This window comes from Lepisosteus oculatus, chromosome 11 (genome assembly GCF_040954835.1).
Source record: "Lepisosteus oculatus isolate fLepOcu1 chromosome 11, fLepOcu1.hap2, whole genome shotgun sequence".
Lineage (NCBI taxonomy): Eukaryota > Metazoa > Chordata > Actinopteri > Semionotiformes > Lepisosteidae > Lepisosteus > Lepisosteus oculatus.
In genome coordinates, this window is record NC_090706.1 from 40,942,584 (window position 1) to 40,967,066 (window position 24,483).

General features: G+C 50.7%; 1 protein-coding gene and 1 long non-coding RNA gene across 2 annotated transcripts; both read right to left on the reverse strand.

Moving 5' to 3' along the window:
- Positions 1–970: 970 nt before the first annotated feature.
- LOC138241682 (uncharacterized) lies at positions 971–3,482 on the reverse strand. Its single transcript, XR_011190939.1, has 3 exons — positions 3,237–3,482; positions 1,909–2,084; positions 971–1,186 (listed from the first exon to the last, which is right to left on the reverse strand). It is a non-coding gene; the product is annotated as an uncharacterized lncRNA (long non-coding RNA).
- Positions 3,483–4,640: 1,158 nt separating this feature from the next.
- On the reverse strand, positions 4,641–24,275 carry LOC102690542 (cysteine-rich and transmembrane domain-containing protein 1). The gene is made up of 3 exons (XM_006632107.3): positions 24,165–24,275; positions 12,400–12,653; positions 4,641–5,202 (listed from the first exon to the last, which is right to left on the reverse strand). The coding sequence occupies exons 2-3, from the start codon at positions 12,632–12,634 to the stop codon at positions 5,096–5,098; spliced, it is 342 nt and encodes a 113-aa protein (XP_006632170.2). The 5' UTR covers positions 12,635–12,653; positions 24,165–24,275; the 3' UTR covers positions 4,641–5,095.
- Positions 24,276–24,483: the final 208 nt, after the last annotated feature.

The window sequence follows — 24,483 nt, forward strand, 5'->3', positions numbered from 1 at the left end:
AGTCTCCTACCTCCCTGCTCCTGCTGGCTCCACACATGACTGGGCCTGTTGAATCACTGTCCCGGTCTTTTGCATCTCTATGCTTCTATGAGCATGACTATATTAACAAAATAATTTCAGTTTGACAATTTTACAGACGCTCAATTTAGTGCGTACCAGTTTATGTCACCAGGGAAACAATGTGCACAACTCGAAATGTTTGCGCACACGGGCCATTAAAAATGAGAGGGAACGTTGCTCCTGAGTGCCTCCTCTTATCTTTGACTGGTTCTGTGTTCTGATGCTGAATCCGTCTGCAGGGTTTCTGCATCGCAGTAAGAACCTACAGGCAGCCTGTGGCTGTGGGCCAGTTGAAAGGTGGACTTTACTAACACACCTGGGGGTGAGTCTTATCAGACAGATGAGCGTGAGATGTGTATCCAGAAAGCGTGGTTTCTGGTCGGTAAAACACCATATCAGGTCCCAGCCTCCATCATCATTGACCGGCCGACTGCCTCTCTTTCCGGCAGCAGACAGACTGTCCGTCCGGAGTTTCGCGAGTTTTTCCGGGGTCAGCCGGGGCGCGATGGTTCTTTTGAACTCCGAGGAGGCGTGTCTGTGTGGGCGAAGCCCCGCCCCCTCACAGGTACCTCCCTACCCGTGGCCCCGCCCCCGCAGGCGGCCGCGACCGGCAACAGGGCGTGCCTATAAACCGTGCAGGTACGTAAGTAATATCGAGGATAGCGAGTAAATAAATCAACAGTACAGAAATGCATTGCTGCAACAAGAGCCTCTCCTCAAGGTCCTTCAAGTCATAGATAACACAAACATCCCAACTGTGAAAAACTGATTTCGGGGGAGGGTCCCGCTTGAAACAAACCACAGCTATACAATGAAATAATTGGCTGATGCTATAATATATATGCAATACACCACAGATACTATAACTCGCCAGTCCAGTTGGATAATCTCACTTTCGTTACAAACAGAGATGCGGCTTGTTTAGCAGACCTGAGCAGCTTCTCAGATGGCTCGAGGTCATATGATACAGAACAATCTGGGAGCGGGGGGTCAGTTTCCGGGAGCTTATGGATCACTTGCTGGCGTCAGGGAGGAGACGCTGATTTCTGGAAATGATTTTAAATAGTAGGTAAGCGCTGTCACGTCATTGTGAGCCCGTAAGTAATCCGTCCAAAATGGCTTCCTTCTGCAAAGACAGGGATGATCACTTTTGTTTTAATCGCACGACATTCCCACTGCATGTTAGTGGTGCCTCCTGTCCACAGTTTAGCAGAAATGAAATGCTCTAATTTGAACTCATTCAGAGAAAGCCAGACAATAGCTGCAACAGTGCTGCACTGATCAAATACCCCGAGTAAGTACCTGGTTTTCCTGATGAGCACATATTGTGCAGTGATGTTGACACAGGAAGACACGTTTGCCAGTTGACTATGGTCTATACACCTTCTCATTTTCAGTACTCTTCATTGCACGTTTCGCACCCCAGTGTGAGAACTTTGATGAAGCAGAAGAGGTGAGTTTTATTTTGGAAAAATGGCCAATGCAACTTTTCAAAATGGCGGTATAGTTCAGAATGTATGTCAAGAGTTTCAGAGAAGTTACAGGCCTTTGCTGAAACCTGTCACCCAGGAAACCCGACATAAAACGTGCAAGAAGTGAATTATTTCAAGTGTAGGCTGCCAGGGGCGTTGTGCTGTTAGCACCACGACAAAAAATGTTTGATGTTAATGCATTTGTGTAAAATATTGCACAATCTAAGTGACGATCCACCCGGGTGCCTTGCGCTGTGCTTCGAGCGATTTGGAGATATTGCAAAGCTCAAGTCTTCGCGCGTCTATTAGAGTATTAGACACTAGGTGGCAGCAGCGCACCGTGTTCTGCGGAACAGGGAGATTTCTCATTTCTGACCTGAAGCTGTCGGAACAAAGGGCCGTTAATCCCTGTTTGTTTTGGCAGTAGGTTTATCGGCCAATGTTCTTCTTGAATGGCGAGCACTGGAGCACACGGTGTCCCCAGCATCCTGTCCAGGCTGCGGTCCCGCCTCGTGCCCAAAGATTCTGGGATAAGATCGGCTTGCCATCACCCTTACCAGGAATAAACAGGTTTTTCTGTTAATTCATTGATGGATGGAGGGGGTTACCCAAGAAGCAGACAATTGCACTCTTCAACTAAGGCATTTTTAAACTTTGCTCATTAAACTTTTAACACAAGTCTGGTCAGGTAATAACACTAAACTCTTTTTAAACAGTTAAACACCGCGGTGTAATATTCAAGGGGCACGCTGGCACAGGGGTTAACAAGGGGGACCCTGGGGCGCTGTCTGCGTGGAGTCTGCATGTTCTCCCTGTGTTCGCATGTGTTTCCTCTCGGCGCTCCGGTTTACTCCCACAGCCCAAAGACATGCTGGCAGGTGAACTGGCTTCTGGGAAACCCGGCCCTGGCGTGAGTGTGTTTGTCCTGTGATGGCCTGGCGTCCTGCCCGGAGGGTGCCCTGCCACGCGCCCGCTGCTCCTCACATACGCCCAGGCGCTCCGTCACGAAGGGGGCCAGGCTGGCAAAAACCCACGGAGGCCCGGGCAGAACATGCAGACTCCGCACAGAGCGGAGCTCAGCCCTGACCAGACCTGGGCGCGGAGCCCCCGGTGCCCCCCCCAATAAACAATTGTTTATTGTATTTTACTATCAGAGGAGGGGTCTTTATTCTCCCCAGAGGGCATGAAAAGCACAGCTTGCGCCGCGGCGGGGACCTGAATCTGGGCTGTTCGCCTCGCAGGAAGCAACGCTGTTGAACCTTCTGTTTAAGAGCGGACCTCTGTCGGGCTCACAGACACCACGGCAGGACCCGAACAGCCTTCTTCCTGGGAGGAGGCTCTCGTACAGATCGCATTGCCTGCTTTCAGAAGATCTTTCAGAGACGGTTTTACCCCAGAGAGACTGTTGAAACCCCACATCAAGACCGAGCTGCTGAAAAACCTGACATTGCAGACAGAATCGCAGTTGTATACAAGACTCTGTTTCTCGATTGCCCCTCATATATAACCTCTCATTCAGCTGTTTTCCTCAACGGTATACTGTAGCTTTTACACTGGGGTTTTAGCACATACAATGGCAAGTGGACAAACGATTCATGTTCTGCAAAGACAAGCTGGGCTTTTCTGGAACACGGTAGTTCAACCGTTCGTCTTTGCAGGTTCTAGCCGAGCCCCAGTCCTGCGGATTAAAAGGAAAATATTTACTTTACTCTGTCCTGCATGTGGTGCTCAGAAGCCCGACGAGCTAAAAATACGCCCAGGCCGGGCGAGTCAGATTACACTTCTCCTGTGACTTCAGAACTCCTTCCCGGCAGCCATGCAGCTCGGCTCCCAGCTCAGACTGGTCGCCGCCGTCAGCCCACGGCCCTCCTTCCCAGTGCGGGCGTCACGTGATCGCAGCCCCAGGAGGCCCCTGCAGGAGCACCACAATGGGTCTTAGTCTCCTCCCCTGCTGGCCTTTCACTCGCGGGGAAAAAAGCAACATCATATCACAAAAAATATCATCTATCTATAAAATCTATAAAATCATCTATAAAAGAATCATTTTATTGAAAGCTATTTTTTATTATACATATATTGTATAATTATACAATATAAACCCCGGTCAGTCCTGCTCCTGTGAGGGGCAATAGCTCAGCAGCAGGTTGGAAGAGGGGTCACCCCAATCTGACCCACCCCAGCTGTGTGAGGGGGGGGCTTTCAGCTGCCTCCCCAGAGCCACAGGGCCGTCACGCATTCGCCCGATTTCAAAAGGACAGCGGGTGTTTATCCTGCAAAAAAATCCTTTCAGGAGCTCAGAAGGCAAGAATCCTTCCTCTGCTTCCCCGCTTGTTGTTCTCGAGGAGAGGCCGGCTCACGCCAACGTCCGAGTTCCACTTGGACCGTTGCCATGGTGAACTGCCAAGAGCTCCGAAGCCTCTCCCCGCCGCCGCTCCGGGCGAGCAGGAACAAGCATGGGCCCCGAGCAGATGGAAGCCATCACCAGGGAGAGGCTGAAACAAGGGGCTCCGCTCGGGGGGGTCGCCCGCCACCCCCACCGTCTCCTGCTCAGGGGCTCCACCTGTTATTCCTGCCCGTCTCCATGCTGCACCGGAGAAACCGTAGCTGGACTTGGGTTTGGGAGACCGAGTCGCTCCTCCCCTCCCAGAATATCCTGCAACTCCAGCGCCAGGCACAGAGCAGGCAGGCAGAGCCCCCGGCCTCTTGGCGCCGGAGGAAAGGTCACGCTGCCCACCGTGGCTTCTCCCAGGCCCCTCCCCGGCAACCAGCAGCTCTGGGAAACACAGGGCAGCCGATCCGTCTCCCAGACGCCCTCCCCTGCAGAGCAACCCGGCCGGCGGACTCGGGTTCGCGCCGGTCAGGCTCGTCGCTAGGTGCAGTCGGGGGGATCACTGTGGCACACAGCCCCGACAAGGAGCCCCAGTCCAGCAGGGTCTCGAGATCCCCATTAAATCAGCCGTGTGCACAGAACTGGAACATCTACACTGTGTGCTCAGTCGCAGGCGGTATGTGCACGTTTTCCAAAACTGGGGCTCTTCAGGATCAGAACTGCTCTGCAGCAGCTCATGACAGACTGGGGGAATAAAAAAAAAAAAGACAACACCAAAATACCTTGAAGGAATAATTTATTAATTGTGCAATTCTGATTATTCACATAGGCAACTAACTATTTTGTTTTTTTTTCCTACAGTCACATTCTAGGAATGTAAAAATTAAAAGGATAGTTACAAGTTTCAAATATATTAATAAGGTTTTAATCAGGAAAAATATATTGCTAATAACATCTCCAAGACAAAAAACAATCCCATAAACTTAACACAAAACAAAAATTGTTGCTTTTTTTAAAAAACCCTCCGGACCGATTCCAAGAGTCAGCCCGGGCCAGTCTGCCCCTCTGCGGGAGCATCGAGGATACGAGGCAGGGCTGCAGAAGTGGGGTACAGTGGGGTCACAGTGCGCTCCGAGAGGCTGAGGGAGTCCTCGAAAGCTGCGGGGGGTGGTGCAGGGTGGTACAGGGTGCTGGGGTGCAGGGTGCAGGGTGCTGGGGGTCCGGGGGCAGGGGGCTAGGTGAACATGTCCCACAGGCAGCAGCAGCAGAGCGCCGTCCAGCAGGCCGTCAGGCAGGCGCCCTCTCCGGAGTTGTCCTGGCGCCGCTCCTCCACCACGTACACTGCGCGGCAAGCAGAGAGAGCGGTCAGGGGGGCCAGCACAGGCCGGGCGCCACGCCTGACCCGCGGGCCCTCTCGGGCCTGTCCCAGCTCACAGCCCCCGTCACTGGGATTGCTGGCACTCAAACCACAGGAGAGAACTCCACTGACTGCAGGGAGCCTCCCTCGACCTGTTTCTGAAAGCCCCTGCGTCCTCCATGTGCAGACAGCAGACTCGCAGGAAGGCCAGGACTGGACTGGGCTGGGCTGGGCCGGGCCGAGACGGACCGGATCCGGACTCTCCCACTCCAGAAAGAGTGGGACGTCCCGAGAGGGCGCACGAATTCAGAGGGGAGCCTCTGGCACCTACAAAAAAAAAGCAGCGCCTCCCAACCCACGACACTGTCCCGCCCAGAACGCGGGAAGGGTACGACCCGTACTGGCATCGGCGAGCAGAGTGACAAACTACAGCTCAATTAGCTCTACAGAGCGGCTACAGATCAATGCCCTTATCTAAGACACTACTGCAAGCTGTAGAAGGAGCTGCGACACAGATGATACAGCAGATCAGACTCAAGCACGTCTGCACCTTGCCTTGGGGGGGTGGGGGTGTCTCTGTGTCATACAGACGTACACTGTGCCCCCACAGGCTGGCCGATCCTTTAAGAGTGTTCGTACAGCACAATCTAGTGCCGGTGTGATCCCTCTCCTGACCACTTTTCATACAGTGCAGGCAAAACTTCAGATTGTGCGTCTCGCTTCCTGCGGCAACATGAACGCAGAAAGATCACCACAGCCAGAAACAAGACGAGGATGAGCAATACATCCCTGATCGCAGCTGGTGTCTGATAAAATGTCACAAATACTCGAAACGATGACAGAGATGTGTAATGCAAGCCTCTGATTTGCAACGCGCACGTCAAAAGCACTGCAAAGAAAAGAAGACAACATCCGACAATCCAGCCACCACGGCCCAGAGAGAGCGCATCGGATCGGACGGGTCTGTGAGGAAGGAGGTGTTGCACAAGGGCAAACCCAGACGTGCCGTAAAAGAGAGAAATTCAAATTTGTGCATCTGTTCCCCCGATCTCAGTGCTTCTGCGTGCGTTTGGCCGCCCTGCTCTGCTGCACGTCAGGTGCTGCCCCCTGGGTGGCGCTGTGGGGCTGCAGTCCCCCAGGCTCCCGTGCTCATTAAAGCAGCCCCTCCGCTGCACGGCTGAGTCCACCCACCTCCCCCTCCTCCTCTCCGCAGAGCCCTCCTTCTTGGAAACCGCTTGTTGGGAAAACAAAGAGGATTATCCGTCCACAAACACGAGCGCTCCGAGGATCTCGGGACCAGACAAGAGCAACGGGCTCACTATCTGTCAAATAGTCAATCTCTGGCGTGTTTAGAATCGGAGAACACAGTTAAAAGTAATCCTGCGATCGGATCAATTAACGGTTCAGTTATGTCCCGAAAAGCAGCAGGATTTTGGCTCTCCAGGACCCGGGTCAGAAACTCCGATTTACAAGCTCCATTATAAAGGGCTGTCAGGGTTACCGAACTAACAGTAGCCAAAAGATCCAATTCTGGCCCAAAGGCAGCGCAGATTTACATCTGTGGCGTCTTACATCCAGGCGCTTGACACAGAGTCCTGCCTAATGGCTTGAACAAAAAATATAGTTAATCTTATAAGTCTAGCCTGTAAAACACACATTTCACTACTTAACTTTCTAATTTTAATGTACTTATTGGCTGCAGACTAAAGAGATTCAGTTCTTTAAACAGTTTTGATTGACAGGTCTTTGAGACCAGCACCGTGGCCTTTAACATGATTCTGTAACGAGGAAACCAGTGGGCAGAAGGCATTGCAAACAAGGTACTACTATTGCACTGTGTTCATGAGAATTTCACTTCCCTTAATAAACATGTTTTACAACACGTCTGCTGAACCGAAAGCAGACCAGTGGAGCAGGTCTCCAAGAAATGGGCACAGACCACTGGTTTGAAAATGGGCTAGACCGTCCGTACGATCTCTCTCTGCTTCCCCCACAAAGCCAACCCAGGACGCAGTTTCAAAATGCACTTTTCACACGTATCTAGAAATACGTCAACGTCTAACTACAACTTCTGCTTTTCAAAACAGAATAGCTGCTCTTGATGCTCCAGGATCCCAGCGAAGTGAAAACATCACTCAGGTGGGAAGTGACGAAGACTTGTCTTGTCAGACTAAAACACCTCAGAACTAACTTCTCGCTAGAGTACATTAAAGAGCCCAAGTTCGTATGAAAAGCAGTTTTTACATTTAAACAAATACCTCCTCTCCTCTCCAGCTGCACTTTCCCTGAACTTAAACAGCCGACAAAACACCCGAGGAAACCAGGTTTGTCAGATTACACTGGCTCGTTGCCAGGACCTGCTTACAGGTAAATCCTGGAGTCAACAGGCTCCTGCTCTTCTCTGTCCAGCGCTCTGCTCGTTTCCTCTGCCCTGTCTGCCTGCAGGCCACAGCACGTCCACCAGCTTGTCCCCGCCCCTCGGCACGCCTCCTCGGGCCCCCGGGCTTCAGCCACCCTGCAGTCGCATCTCCCTCACTGACGGCTGTCGAGGGTTAAGAGGCACTCGAATGGTTCTAACTGATGTATTACCGGTGAACCATTTTCTTACAAAAGCTAATAGCCAGTAACACGACCCCCGACTGCTACAGCATGCCCTTCGAGCAGAGGGCCAGGAACCCCAAGCTGCCGTCTGCGCGCACCAGCCCGCCGCGCCGAGCCGGCAGGGCCGTGGGGAGCAGGCGGCCGCGGCGAGCGGCACTCTGGGAAGGCGTCGTCCGCGGGGCCTCTGTGGTTGTGGTGTTGGGGGAGGAGGGGGAGCCCAGCTGCTTCCGGTCGCCGTGGGATCGCCAGGGAAACCGTGGGAGGTGGCAGTGGAGGTGTGAGACAGGAAGTGAACACTGCCGGCGGGCCGCAGGCGAGCTCAGACTGCGACACAGCCGGGGCCTGGAGTCGACGGCCCACGTGAGCTCAGCTCACTGTACGCCGAACAGGGGACCAGTTCCACCCACCCCTGCCCAGTCCGCAGGTGGAGAACTGAGAAGGACCTTCAGGGCCAGGAAGAGAATTAAGGGGGCTCCCTAGGGAGGTCAGAGGGCACAAGCACAGCCCAGCTCCTACGCCCAGTATCATCGGATCAGCGATGATCGAGTTCTTCAAGCCTCTTATCTGCGCGAGCCACGCATCTCTCTGCTACCCTGTCCTCAGAAGGCCAAAGCACATCAGGAATCGGTGGCTGCTGCTCTCCTTACTCTGGGGAAGACCCAGTGCCAAAGCAGAAGTCAAGTTCAGGCCGTGCCTGTATTCCTGTCCGCTGGCAGGACTGCTCCCAGCTTGGCAGGCTCCAATCTACCCGCGCTTTGTGCTTCTCCGTTTCAGCCCTGCCATTAATTAAAAGAGAGGGGCGATAAGACTCCTTCCCTGGCGCGCTGGATGAATGATTTACCTCGCAAACGCCACAGCCTGCGCAGAGGACAGGTGGTGCCTGACACCGAGAGATAACCAGAGCGCTCTCGGACCACACCACTCGCGGGCTGTGCAAGTGAGCCGAGGGAGTAGGGGGCCGCTGACCCTTGCAAAGCAGGATTGCTTACTCTCTACACAGTAAGCAGCTCAGTTCCCCTGTCCTGATCCTGGCCTGCTGCTCTCTCCTGACTTTCACTCCAGCTAGGCTCTCGGTTCAACAGCCTGGACCCTTAATTCGTCGTTTTCCTTAGTGGCCGTCGATAGTTGTTAGTTGTGAAAAAGTAGAACAGGGCCAACGCATTGGCAAAGGTTCACTGTTCCTTTAATGTAGGGATGTTTCAGGGACTTGGCTCAATCTAAGCAATGACTCAGAGATCACAGTGAAACTAAAAGGGATTTTTCAGATAGTCAGGGGGAAAAAAAAGAGCTAAGAAGGCACCCGCAGACCTGCTAGCATGTCCACAGTCCCAAGACGATGTGTTTCTGCTCTCCAACACCCATGTACCAACAGCTGTACCTTCCTGGTAGTTGAGGATATTCAAACAGCGGACTACAGAAGCAGCTTGGCGCAGTGTGTACAAAGTGGTTTATAATTGACTAGCAAGTCTCACTCTTTGTGGCTCTAGTATTTTCCGGTCTAGTTGCGAGCTCCTGATAAAGCCCCCAGAGTAAAAGCTCTCTCCTGGCAGCTCTCTAATGCACTGGCTGTACAAACAGACGCCCTGCTGTTACCAGGGAAACGTTCCGACTGCGCAGCCTGTCTGTAGCCCATTCGCTGGGCGGCCCCAGGGTCTGTGTGCCCAGGTGTGCGCGGTGGGCTCTCCCCTGTGACCCGCGCAGGAAGGCTTTCATCAGAAGAGGCAGGGATTGTGGAACGCGCTGGGTCATCCCTTCTTCTCTGAAATGCAGAACTGTAAACGTCTATGAAAGCAGACTCTCAACCCCAAGGATCCTGCAGCGCCCAGCAGGTTCCGGGGAACCGAGAGCTCTCCTGCAGCGCCCAGCTGGCATACACCATCGGCTCGCTTTGGCTCTGCGGCCAGCGAGCCCAGGAGAGAGGATCTCGTCTCCTCGCATGGCCACCAGGAGTTTCCTCCCTCGGGCTGGGAGAAAGTCTCAATGTCACACTTGTCCAGTGGAGTCCTGTAGTTCGATTGTCTGAACGGTGATCATGGATGCGACATACACAAATACAAAAGGAGTGCCAGGGGACTTGAGTGGCACCTCTTATTGCGCAATCTATGAATATTTTTCCAGATCAGTTGTTTTAATGAGGATAACGTCAGAAATTTTCCCCAACACCCCCACCGGAAGGCAAGCAGATATTTACAGATCCTTCACGGTGTTTCACCGGTGAACATCAACGCCTCGCTCCCTTTCACAGAGACGCAGAGGCCCCGTGCTAAAGGGCAGGACTTCTCCTGAGCGAAGCAAGAGCCGTGGTTTCATCTTCAAAGAGATATTGCTGATAAATCTGCAGGGTTTAACTCCTTTCTTATTTAGCAATGTAACATTTTACAAGCATAATATTCATAGAATGTTCAGCCTTTTTCCTTCACCTTTTCTTTTTAGTTTACAATTGCACTTTTGATAGAAATATTTACATTGTTCTAACAAAGATGGGAGGTTAAATAATTATTAATCAAACTATGCCAAAATACAAAAAAAACAGTCTACACAGACACTTCAGAAAGTGTACTCAGGTTTTAACGGGGAGATACTTCTATAGAGAGTATGTAGATTTGCTAAACCTTTCTGACTGCAATACGACAGAAAATGTTAAAATCTCGTTCACAAAATCAATCTGCTGTTCAGAGGCTGGAGGTTCTCTAATCAGTCACTTTCCCACGATTGCTTTTTTACCAGCAGCTAGAAGAAACCCTGCTATTTACATCGGTCTTTGGTTCAGAGTGATCACAAGGAAGATTACACGAAAGGCCGGGCTAAGTTGTCTACTAGCAACGTGAGAAGTGCTTGTAGGATCGTGTTTCCTGTACTGGGATCTATCTCACTGATGTCGCTGCGCCGCTGTGCTGCAGCAGCTGCAGAGCTGTTTGCACCTTCGCCTCAGCTTCCTGAGCGAGTTCAGAACGCTGCACACACCCCGCGCAGCAGGAAAACCCCTGCCTGCTGCCTTGCGCGGCTTGTGAATCTTTCATGCCTTCATCTCGCACAGGGCAGCCTGCATTTCAATGCCCTGGTCAGCATGCAGAATATTCTGCTTTTCTAAAGATAAGAATCTGTCTCCCTCATTGAAGGGAAGCAATATTTCTCTGGAAAGATGGCATACCACTAGCACAAAGTAGGGGATCGAATTGCACACTGTGTTCTGGAGGTATTAGGAATGTCCTACCAGTCTTTTTAAATTGGGTTCAGTTCTCCCAGGACGGTGCACAGAACAGAAGAGAGCGAAACAGGAGCCTGGAGCCACCAAGGTGCCCAGTAACAACAGGCCTGTCCAGCCGGTCACTGTACCCCAACCCTGCAACTCTTCAGGAGCACTGGACCTCTTTCTTCTTTCAAAATGAATTGCTCATCTTTCAATGCCACCTCTCATCCTCAAGTGTTTACAGACAGGAGGGGACCCACTTCGTACACCTGAAGTGCAGCCCCACCTGGGAGACACACAGAGGCCATTCTGCACCAGCAGAGGAGGTAGAAACATTTTCAGTTTTGTTGAGGGAGATCTTCTGAAAGGCCAGACCGACACCAGGGTTAACCCCCCTCGCCCCCCCCTTACGCTTCTGAACGCTGCATAATTCCAACAACTAAAGTCATTCAAAGGTTGGATCCATACTGGATGTTTATTTTGAAGTTCTGGTTTATTCTTACTGGTCCACCAACACCACTGACAGCCCCAGGCTGGCTCATGGGCCTCTTGCTTCAGACACTGTACAGGTGAAATCTCAGGTTCAGCTGCATAAACACAACTGGAAGTTGTTAATTCTAGCCAAATGGACACACGTTCCACAGATACAAGTATTTTTCTGAAATACAATGTTCGATCATGTGCCAAAAATATACCGTAAACAACACTCCAAAGTCTAAATGATTTCTCCACCAAACGTTTTTACACGGAGCCAGGGTGCAAAGGTTTATACGGAAAGTTCTAAAGAGCTAAAGGTCAAAAAGATATTTTCAGATAATGTTAAATTATTATTACAATCTTCAACAGCGTCACACACATGGGACCATGTGAACACAATGAACAGAAATGTGTGATATCACGATCAATACGATCGGTCTTTAAACACGTGAACTAGGATCTCCCCAAATTCCTTTGAGAACAGTAGCCGTGGCAGCTGAAGTCTCTCTGTCCTCGGATCCTAGAAACAAGCGCCCTTCTCCTGTAAGCCAGCGGGTCTCTTGGTCTGACCACGCTCCGCTCAGTGTTAAAGCGGTCAGCTGTACTGCACTGGCTTCGCCGACACTCCTTATAAAGGATCAGCCCAGAGCCAAGCTCAACACGAGCACGTGTGTGTAAAGGACAGGAACTAATATTAGAGTTGGAGTTTTATTTAACCTTGCTGTTGTTCTGTGTTTACGCTGGTGTTTCCTTAATAGTGTCTTTGTCTTGGAGCACATGTGCAAATAAGTATTCCACTGCACTTGTGCGTGTGACGAGCGAGCCGTACTCCGAGCTCAAGCCAGTCCTGCATGCTCAGTTACTGAAGGGGTCCTGGCTCTGTCTGCCCGGGGGCTCCACCCTGGAGGCTCACCTGTATTCTTCGGCGCCTCGACGTACACAGGTCCGGGGGGCCCGTAGGGCTGCTGTGGGTAGCCCTGGAAGGCTGGCTGTCCCGGTGCAGGGTAGGGTCCTGTGGGGCCCGGGGGGTAGTTGGGGTAGCCCGGGTTGGGGCCGGGGTAGCCCGGGTTGGGCTGCTGCATGTAGGGGGGGTAGCCGGGCGCAGAGGGTCCCGGGCCGGGGTACGGAGGAGGCGTCTCGTAACTCATCTGGGACGACGAAGGCTATCTGCAACGAGGGTGGGGGAGATAAAGAAGTTCAGACCTTTCAGTGGCGTCTCATGGGGCAAACTGTCCCGGGACAGGGCCCGTCGGTCACCGGCCCCAGAGAACCCCGACAGGGCAAACTGTCCCGGGACAGGGCCCGTCAGTCACCGGCCCCAGAGAACCCCGACAGGGCAAACTGTCCCGGGACAGGGCCCGTCAGTCACCGGCCCCAGAGAACCCCGACAAGGGAAAGAATATCAAGGGAATCAGAGCCCCATCATCAGGCTGTGATCCAAAAGGGATCATGGAGACTCTCAAAGTTCTCACATTCTCAAAGTGTGTCTAATTTCTTGACTCCTGAACATAGCATAAAAAAAACTAAAAGATATCACGTTAAAAAAAACAGGTTTGCATTGTTGTTCCCATAACATTTTTACTACAGAGACGGACACGCTTGCTTTTAAGCGATCTTAAGCCATTAACCCCAGCTTCCATCTGTGCGCCCCCGAAACAAGGGCAGATCGTGTGAGAGGTGTGATCAGTGAGCCTCTGTACGTCAGCAGCAGTGAGCCTGTCCAGGCTGGGCAGCAGCTCCAGTCAAGCACAACAGGCTGAGAAACATGATGCAATTGACCCTCCCAGTTTCCAATTAAACATCCCGCCACACAGAGTCCCTCCCTGGGCCCACTGTAGAATGCCAGGGGCTGCGATTAGCTGATTACAAAGCAGGAGGTGCTGTAAATTATTAATAAGAAAGTTACATATTGCTAAGAGTTTTTTTCTTGGCCAACATGATCACTTGAAGGGAGGCCTCAGCTAGAGGAAGACAACTTAGCCCAACAAACAAACACAGCAGAGTGCCATGAAAACACGCTTCGCCTTTCCCAAAGCAAGGAAACAAATCTCTCCCAAAGAGATGGGGCAGCCTGTACACCCTCACCCTACCAGTGAGCATCCAAATGTACCCCAGCTCCATGACATCATTATCTCATCATCTGATCGACCACTCCCGAGCGCCGGGCAGTAAACAGAGGGGGATTACGTCACGCTAATGACTCAGCAACTCAGAAACTTTCCATTCTAACTTAAAAGCCAGGTGGGTGTACCGCAACCGAAAGGTCTCCTCTCTCTCTCTCTGTGCATTTTATTCTCCAGCTCGACTACGGCGGACAGAGACAGGTACATTCTATAACAGCTTTACAGAAAATAGGACCCCGGGTATTTAAACACATCGTACTCTGTGAGCTCAAGAAGTCCGCACTAAAAAGCTGGTGTAGCAATTAGCATAACAGCTCTCAATTACAAGAGCCCCTGAGCTCTTAGGCTAGAGAGCCTCTAAAGCAATCAAAGAGCACTAGAATAGTATTTCATGTCCCTTTCACTCATGGCTGTATATTTTATTTTTAAAAACGGAAAGGGCGTATTCAGTGTTCACCTGTGAGCTTCTGAACTGCTCCCAGGGCACTCTCCACTCTCTCTCCAAAAAGGCCCAAAACTAGCAACGTTCCCAGGCAGGACAGCCGAGAGTCCAGAAGCTGGACAATTAAACAACCATCATTCCCTGTGCACAAGTAAACGCACATTATTCCTCACCTCCCTCGTTCACATTTATTCTCACAAACGCCACCTGCAGCTTCTTCTGCTGCTTGTTCACCTAACTAACCCTTCTCCCCATGGTGATGACGGGCAATCACTTTCAGAACAGAGCCCCTGAAACACATCAGAAACGGAACCCGAGTTCAAAGATCGACACCAGCAACAAAGCTGCTTTCTCCTCCCGTTCCTAGTGGTGCAATTTCAGACTTGATCGAAATCTGTCATATTAACCAATTGAGCAACATGGAAATTCCTGTTTTCCCTGCCATAATCTTTAAAACTCCTCTTTCTACCTTAAGAACATAAGCCCTTTTTAATACATACATGTAGGAGTTCATTATTTGTCGAGGTCGAGTGTGAATTAGCTGACCCAACACAGGCTAACAGAGGCATGGCTCAGAAAATCCATCATACAGCTTGATGTCAAGCCGTGCTACTGAAAAAAACATTCAGCAAAGATGCCCCACTGTACATGAAACACAGAGAAAGCATGTCGATTAGTCTACAATCAGGTACATGCTCATTGCTGTTCTCAGGAACCAATGAACGTTCAGACCTCAAATAGAAAGAACAGAAGATTCCTGCCTTGAATTTACACAGGACTGACACCATTTGTGGACAGGTTAGAAAACAGATAAGCACCCCATGGGATTCTGAGGCAGAGGAGTGACAGCTGATTGGCAGGAAGCACATGGGGGAACGGAATCGGTGTTGCACCAGCCAAGCAGTTACACAACCAGAACTCTGCAACACGTCTCTACTTCCTCACTTACAGCTCCGAGAAGTCTTTTACTTCCCTCTGCCCTCCGTCACAGCACGTCGAACACATCTTGTGAAGCAAGAACCTCACACATCGACCTCAAGATCTGCGCACTTCCCCTGTGTGCACCCTCTTCCACAGCAGCGCTGTGCTCTATACCCACAGCCGACTGGCTCTCCTGCCCCTCCCGAGGGACTACAGTGCCGGCTGGGTGGGAAGAAGACACTACCTCACCACGCTGCTTCAAGAGCCAACGGGCTCACAGCCCCTCCAGCGCATGCGCTGGTGCCACCGGGTGACGCAGACCTAATCCCACAGAGATGAGTGAACTTCAACGTGCGACGGATGTTGGTTTAGCTTAGAGTAAGAGCTCCCCAGGAGAGAAAGGGCACAGCCTCCAGAGCCTGCAGACTCCTATTAACAGCTTCGTCTCGCCGCCGATCACAAAGGCTATTGAGGCTCTAGGACTCTCACTCAGGTTCTAGAGTAACAGAGGATCATTTCCCAGGAAAATGAAGTTCTTCACTCTAAAGCAGAAGTGACATCAGCTGGCACCACTCGTCCGACTGGTTCGCCGAGCGAGGTTCGCCGTACCTGAAGCACTGCTACCCACAGCTCTCAGGTCCCAGGTTCGATCCCAGGCTGGGCTGCGAGTTGTACCCTGTTTGTGTGTGAGTGGGTGGGAGTGAACACACCCTGCAGCAGACTGGCTTCTTATTCAGGGTGGAGTCTCCACCTACACTCCAGTAGCCACAACACTTCCCAGGAGAAAACGGCTTCCCAAATAACGGATGCATGGATCTATATTTAAAAAACCCCCACAAACAGCAAGGGACTGGGATCACGTCCAAACGTCTGGCTTGAGAAGCGAGGCTTGAACAGCTCTTCAGTGCCCGTGTTTCTCCCAGCAGTGTCACGACCCCGAGACGAAGGCTCTCGGAGTCACGATGAGTCTCGAACCTTCCTGCCTGCCGATTCCAAAGGGTCTCTCCCTGTTGGCAATGCACAGACCCAGACCGGGCAGCGGGGACTGGTCTGTTGGTCCGGTTCATCCTAATCCGACTGCCGCTCCCTCTCCAGCACCAGGCCCAGACGTCTCCACTGCGGGCCTGTCAGCACTGCCACGCTCGTGGAGATATTCCCATTACGGGCGGTGTGGTGGCACTGTGGCTAAAGATCTACGCCTGAGGCTGGAAGGCCGCTGGTTTAAATCACCTGTAAAACCGGCAGGTGGAGCTCATAAAGCTCAACCTCTCCTGTACAGCATCTGAGCTGTCACCAGAGAACGCCCGGTTTCAAATCCCGATCACTGCTGAGGGACAATCTTTACTCAATTAAGAATTTAAGTAGTATACTCTTTAGACTTTTAAATTTAAACTGTGTATTACAGCATGTTAATCATTATACATTAAAACGTTGTATATTTTATGAAAGCAAGATTGCTCAGTTGGACAAAAGTACACCTACCACCTTTATCAAATATTTTAATTATGCAGAAATATTTTAAGCATCAGTCATTACCAAAGATATTACTAATAGTATTAATAATGAATGACCTTGGACAAACTGTAGACTCAACATATTACCCTGGTTCACATTGTTTGTGACCGTCTTTGTAAACGAAAATACTTTTTTCATTGACAAAAAGTAACACCACAGCATTTCGTTGATTCGATCACGTTTTCGTTTCCAATCATGCAAGGTAAGTTCTGGGAATCTCCGATTCACCATGCCTTTCACATGCTCTTAAACAATATTAATTTAGGAACACAAACATTATGTAAAATGTATACTGCTGATATTGGCAGTTTAAAGAAAAAATACACAGCAGTATTCCATTTCTCCCTAAACATTTTGGAGAAATGGAATAGCATCAAAGTCTTACATGTGGTTATTTCGGAAACGTTTTTACGTGCTCCTTCTGACCATGTTACTGTACATTTATATACAGTACTTTGTGAGAAAAGTGATAGTTTTAAGCTTTTCTGCGAACATGCTTGATATCGGAGTATTGAGCCGTATTGAGCCATATTTCTTGCGTTGTGAACGTGTGTACACAGCGGTCCCCCAGGGTTCCAGTTAGTGCGTAATTATGCATCGATGAAAAACCGGAAGTTTAAAAAAGAGAATTAGCTCACTGACAGTTTTATGTGGAGGCTAAAGTCGTTGTCTTTAAAATGCATTTGGTTTGAAGGCTTTCTGTGTTTCCCTTCCAAAGATAGACAGAAGAATATTCGAGCATGGTAAAAAAATGGCTTAAAAACAACATAGTGAAGGTTGTGAAAACAGCCACATGTACTTTGTACACACAGCAAGAGTTTTCATAACTCTAGGAAGCTACAGGCGTGCCAATTGTAATCGTTATTATTTTTTTTTTAATTTCAGAAAAAGATACAAAAAAGTTGCATTTCATACCACTTGATAGTTATATTAATAGAGATAAGCTCTCTATTAAAGCTCGGATCAAAGATCAAGCACAGATCAAACAGCAATATCTCACACACTGAGACTGATCTGTGATGTGGTTGAATTGTGTGAATTCACAGCCGAAAAATAAATAAAAACCATTTGAACAACTCTTAAGCATACTGTAGTTTTTGTTAACGCACGTTTATCAGTGAAAAGACCACGGACACTTTTCCTCCGGCCTACATTCTCAGAGTGGAATAGGCGTACCTTCCAATGAAAGACAGTCTCATCACGACAACCAGATGTTTCCCCGAGGTCTGATCACGCCGATCTATAAGAGTGGAAATAGGTTTGATCCCAACAACTACCGGGGCATCTGTGTGAACAGTAACCTGGGGAAGGTATTCCGCAGTATCCTAAATACACGAATACTGGCCTTCCTTACCGAACACAATGTCCTGAGCAAGAGTCAGATTGGCTTCTTACCAGATCACCACACATCTGATCACATTTACACACTACACACACTGATAGACAAACACTTCCACCAAAAACACAAAGGAAAAATTTTTGCCTACTTTGTGAATTAGCAGGATCATGGAGCAGTCTGCAGCTACTGGTCTCACACTACACGACAGAAATCAAGTTCCTCCTCTATGCAGATGACCTGGTCCTGCTGTCTCCCACAGAACAGAGGCTGCAACAGAACCTGGCACTGCTGGAGCAGGACTGTCAGACTTGGGCGCTGACAGTCAATCTGGACAAGACCAGAGTTATGGTTTTCCAGAAGAAAGCCAGACCTCAGGGAAACAGGTACAAACTCACACTCAACAACAACACATTGGAGCACACATCCAGCTACACATATCTCGGTCTCACCATCAGCTCTTCTGGGAGTTTTGACCTGGCAGTGAAGGCACTGAGGGAGAAGGCACTCAGGGCTTTCTACGCAATAAGAAGGAGGCTCTTCAACATCAACCCACCAACAAGAATCTGGATCCAAATATTTGAAAGTGTAATCCAACCTATTGCCATATAGGGCAGTGAAGTGTGGGGTCCCCTCACAGACCAGGAGTACACTCAATGGGACAAACACCCCACAGAAACTCTGCACATGGAGATCTGTAGAAACATCCTCTGTGTGCAGAGAAAAACACCTAACAACGGGTGCAGGGCCGAATTAGGCCAGTACCCACTATTGATAAACGTACAGAAAAGAGTATTAAAGTATTGGCTACACCTAAAAAACAGCAACCAAAACCTACCACCACAAAGCCCTGCTAAGCCAAGAGCTGAGCCCAAAACAGAGCCCCCTGAGCCAGCTGGTCCTGAGGCTCACTGACACAAGCCACACCGACACCAGCCAGCCTCAGGACAGCACTCCTAGACATCACAGCACAGATCAAACAGCAATATCTCACACACTGGGACACACACACACAAACACAACATCAACTGGAATGCTACAGAACCCTAAACAGACAATACACACTAGCCAAATATTTGACCAAGATAAGAAACAGCAAAAAGAAACAGACCCTGACGAAGTACAGGCTCAGTGACCACAGCCTGGCCATAGAAACTGAGCGACACAGGCAGACCTGGCTGCCCAGAGAGGACAGGCTGTGCTCCCACTGCCAGCGGGGAGAAATAGAGACAGAGGTGCACTTCCTACTGCACTGTGACAGATACTCTGGGATTAGAGAAACATTCTTCCCTAAATTCAGAAATCTAATCCCAGAGTTCCCACACCTGCCAGAATCACAACGGGTCCCAATCTTACTGGGAGAGGGAGGAGGGAACTCAGTTGAACTGGCAGCCCAGTATGTGATCTCCTGTCACAGCCTGAGGAACAGTGAGCCTGTCTCCCAATAATGCTCAATATGTTCACAGTAAATATAAATATTTTATGATATGTCTTGTTGTAAATGTCTATAATATGTCTGTAGATTTTATTTTACTTTTATTTAACCAGGTGCTAAAACAATTTAACTCTTATGCTTTCGTTTCAGTCGGGGAAAAAGATACAGCAACAGACAGAGCTGTTTTGCTTCCCAAAGCCTATTAGAGATTTTTTTTTATACAACGGCAGCAATTTGTTTCCAAAACTCAAATTCCAGAATTCTGTTTTTAACAAGCGCCAAGCCTGCTGTGCGTTTTAGCAGCAATTTAATCTTTTAGATTAAATTTTAACAAAAGTATGGGTATTACAAACATTACAACAACAATTACTTTAAAATTAAGCAAAAACTATTAAAAGCAGAGCTGGAAGCCGTCACCAAACCCTTATCACAAACCCTCTGTTCACAGCAGAGGGACTGCTGGCTGCAACTCCTTTAAAAGTTTTTTCAGCAGTCACAATGCAAACAAAACTCAACACCAAAATGCTCACAGAAATCCTCATATCTGGAGAACAGGTCACATACAACAAATCACAGAATCCACAATTAAAAAAAGTAATCTTCTCCATCTATTACTGAATGCTAAAGATGACCATAACATAGCAATTCTAGCACTTTAATAATTTTACTAATCAATTTGCATTTATGTAATAACTCACAAACAAAGCTGTAACTATTGTAAATAAGTTAAACTCTTGCCCTGATATTAAAATACCTGCCACATGAGTACACTATCGTGACCAGTGAGTGAACACAACACAGCTACTGTACATTTTTAGGAAACAATGTCAAACAAGTCCAAAACAAATGTCTATTCATGTATTAACTAATTAAAACAATGCTATGAATTTTTCAGACTCCGCAAAGCTGATGCCAATTCCTCAGGTACAATCTATATTCAGACGTATGCATTAGAAAGACACCATAAACAAACAGGAGTGGACAGGACGTCAGGCCACGACAATTGAGCCGGTCAGCTACACGAGTGCAGGCAATGGGTTCACGTCAGTCCGCCCCGACAGATAAGATTGTTACAGGAGACATTTATGGACAAACAGAAGCTGTATGAAAGCTCTATGAACACGGCCTTCACAGCCCAGCTAACTGGGCCACAACAGAACAGGCTTTCCTACAAAGACAGTATTCCTGCCCAGGGCTCTGAGGTGTGAAAGTCACAGCCCACATGCTGAGCAGATGTTCGTGTGCCCGTTTTAAACCCCTGTGGCTAAAGCCATCCTTCTGCTTCATTTAGAATTAATTTCTCTCAGCTCGACCCAAATATACCATCAACTGGAGAAAAAAAAACGTGTCAAGCAAAGTCCAGAAACCAGCTCCTCAGCAGGAAACACGGGAGCTTGGAGGATGAGGTGCACCTGCAGCTTCTATCCCCCAGAAAAGCTGCAAGCACGTACAGTAAGTAAATGAAGATGAAATCTGCGATAAGGAAGTCCCGCCTAGAGGTTTTAACAGTTTCAAAGCGTGTTTCTGTGTGTGTGAATTGGCAGAGTCCCGGACCATCTGGCACACCCAGAGCTGGCACAGCAAGCGGATCAGCGATACGCCATTCAGCACCAGGTGGCCGAGTTGCCAGAGCCTGGATATTATCAGAAGCTCGATATCGATCACCAGCCCAGAGAACACATCAGATCCCTGTTGTTTGCATGAGAGGCAAGTTGACAATGGAGGAACTGTTGCCATATCTCTCCATGCGGTCAGAGGACGTCACAGGTGGAAAGACCTGCTGCGTACAGGATGACTTGCAAATCTGTTTCAGCGTTTCAGGTCCAGCTAGGCTACAGGAACTCACTGCCCACTGCTCCTCTTCCAGCATTGCTTTTTCCTGCACACAACTTCCCTGGGGAAAGGGCACTCAGTTTCCAGCTGTGGTTTGTGAAAAGCAGGAAATGATGATGATAATACTGTAACCACGAGTATACAGTAGCAACGCATGGTTATAGTATTATATTTGACATAACATACATAATAGTATACACATCTAACAGTCGAAAGCTGGATCAGCAGCACTGCACTCAGCACTAGTGCTTCACAGATCATGGGTGAACATTCTGTGTGGAGTTTGCATGTCCTCCTGAGGCCATGTGGGTTTTCACTGGAAGATCCAGTTTCCACCCATGCTATTGCGTGAAGGACTGCTGTCCTGTCCAGGGCGGATCCTGCCTAGTGCCCCTTGTCTGCTGGGTTGGGCTCCAGCTCACCCCCGTCTGTGCTGCTCCCAGCAGCGTTTGAAAAGGGTCGACTGGAGAGCAGGGTGTTGTTGCAGAATGAAACAGTCCTTCCCCTCACAGCAGCGCGAGGAGAGCACAGCACACGCGTGCCCCAGAGAAAACCTGTACCTTGATTCTTGTCCTCCGGAGGGACCCGGTAAGAGAAGCTCAGAGCCAATTAGAGGAGAGGGCTTTCTCAGCACAGTTCAGTCCATTTCCACGGCGCTGTTTACTCAAGCATTGGGGAAACAAAGGTTTGTCGTCAGGCCAGTTCAAAGCCCAGCAAACTGTCAGAGGGCAAGACAAGGAGGAGAAATGGGAGTGAGCTACAAGCCTGAAGCCCTCCTTCCTTTACAAGAATGTCTAACCTCTGGCAAAACCTGTATCAGACCAAGGTTAGGCTAATCTCCCAGGAGCTCATTAAACAGCGGTATTAATTAGCACACGGGACTGTGAACACATCGCAGCCTTCCTGCCTGACTCGCGCCCCCAGCATCTCGCAGCTCGTGAGTCACGAGTTTGTCAGTCAGCGCGAACACGGCACCTGGAGAAATGGGGTGTCCCAGCTCCGCGGATATCAGGAGAAACCCCACCCTGCGCCCACATTCCGGCTGGGGCCAGCTGGGCTGTAACGTGACCCCAGGAAGAGCAGGCTGGCTGTGCTACAGCAGCGACCAGCGCCGATCGATACTCGCTCTGGCGCGATCATTGAAGGACGAGCTGGCAGACATTTCACCCGCAAACCGAACTCCCAGAACTATTGACCGTCCTGGACAGCAGCCCCCAGGCTGCCAGCGCGGGGAGCACCAGCTGTGACAGAAACTCACAGGGCCTTCTCCGACCGCAGAGAGCGCGCGGCCTGACCGCTCCGCACACGCGTGTAAACAAGCACGGGCGGACCCTCCTGGACTGGGCACCTGCACATCGTCAGGTGTGCACACCACCGCCGCAGACCCCCGAGACCCGCGAGAGAAACGCAGAGGAAGCAACTCCGCAGGGAGAGGTGGGCTTGGGACCCCGGCTCAGGTGGGGGGTCTGCAGAAGGTTCGGCTCCTGCCGAACAGCACAATCTCCCAAATGTCCGAAACGCCGACACTGAAACAGCTCATCAGTTTCTCCAAGGAGATCCTTATGCTCAGACTGTCAGATCTCCAGCGCACACAGGTCCTCCGACAATCCCAGAGGTCACCTGCTCTAAATTCCACGACCCCAAGTGAGATTATTTCCACCTCAGGGTCTCCTGCCCCTCGCTTCCAGTTCCTCCTTATTTTCTGCCACCCTGTCTGCGCCAAACCTGGAAAAGTTTTCCAGCTGAGCTCGACCGGTCAGTTTCCAGAGCTCGGCAGAGTCTCGCCTTCCCCAGCGGGCTGAGATTTCTCCGACTGACGGCTCAGGGGGGTATTCCGAACTCTCAGAGTCACGGTGGACAGCACTGGGTCAGGACCGCCCGCAGCTCCTTCATGGTATCCACAAGCCCGGAGAGGCCCACTGTTACTCTACAGGAGCCAGGTGAACGGGTTCAATCGGCTAAAATGAATGATGGTGAACTCTCACGCCTGGCTGTAGAAACTCCTGAGGAATCACAGAGACACGGAGACTGAGCTCGACAGGCAGACGGCCATTTAGAGATCATAAATGTACGACATCGCGCCAGAGGGATACTGCTACACCAAGTCATTAATCTTGTCTCCTCCGGGGCAATGTCAAATGGATAAGAATTCCCAAAACTGCATTATTTGAAGGGCTGCAGCAAAACCTCTGCTTAACCAAACTCCGTGTGACCTGCGGGGCTCTGAAGCACTGGGCCAGACTGCCCCCCAGCTGCGCTGCCCAGCACAGTCAGGTGTCCACAATCCCCCGCACTGGGAGGATATGATACACGTCGTCAACACGGACCCCACGGGCACATAAATTCAGCAACGGAGCAGCAATGCTGCAAAACCCGAAATGCAACTTTGCGCGTCCAATGAGATCGGCGAGCGCGGGGCGTGTGTCCGGCACTCCGGGGACCACGTGACCTACCGGGAGCGCAGTCCGGGCCGGGACGGCGGAGCTCAACCCAACCCCGGCCCGACCACCGGCCCCCCCGGCCCGACCACCGGCGCACAGGGCACCGCAGCGAGCGAAATTCAACCCGGTCGCCTCACATCCCGCAGAACGTTAGATCTCATCATTGTGAGCAGCGTGCGCACTGTTCAAAGAGTAAGATTACCCGTGATTATTGTACATTTAATGATAATTATAAATTATTATACACGGGGGAAAAAAAAAACCCCGAACGTTTCTGCAGTGTGGTAATCATCACCAAACTTAAACCCATCTGGGTGAGAAGAGAAGGAACCGAGTGAAGCGTTAGACCGTCTGTTTTAAGCGTGCGGATGCCAGGCGTCAGTCCTACACCCCGACCTCTCCCGAAGCCCGTCCCGGGGCAGAGCCCACGCCACGCCACGCCACGCCACGCAGCGCTGAAGAGCCGCTGAACGCCCAGGTGACAGGCAGCACACCGGAGCACCCGGCGGTGCACTCGCCGCGACCCCTGCCTCCTCACTTCGGCCGGCAACCACGCAAGGATGACAGGCTGAAACCCCCCGCAACCGGACCGTCTGCGTGGCCGGAGCACCTCACGCGCGCCGTGCCCCTACCGTGTAACGGCCCCGGTATCAGCTGACGGTCCACCCGCGAGGCTCTGCGTGCTGGAACTGGAGCGCGACTCCTGCGCGCTGCCCTCCGGACGGCTATAAGAGCCGTGACGTCACGGCCGCCGGGGCTTGTGACTTGGAATCACCTGACTCCGCCCCCCGCCTTCCCTCCCTCCCTCCCTCCTCCGGCCCGGCCCGGCCCGGCCCGCCGCCAGCCTGCAGGAACCGGAATTCCCCTCCAGCTCTGACGAGCAGAGCGGCAGCCGCGGCGCAGCTCCTGGCTGCCTGTACGCGGCGGGGTGCCGAGCCCTCTGGAAGGAAA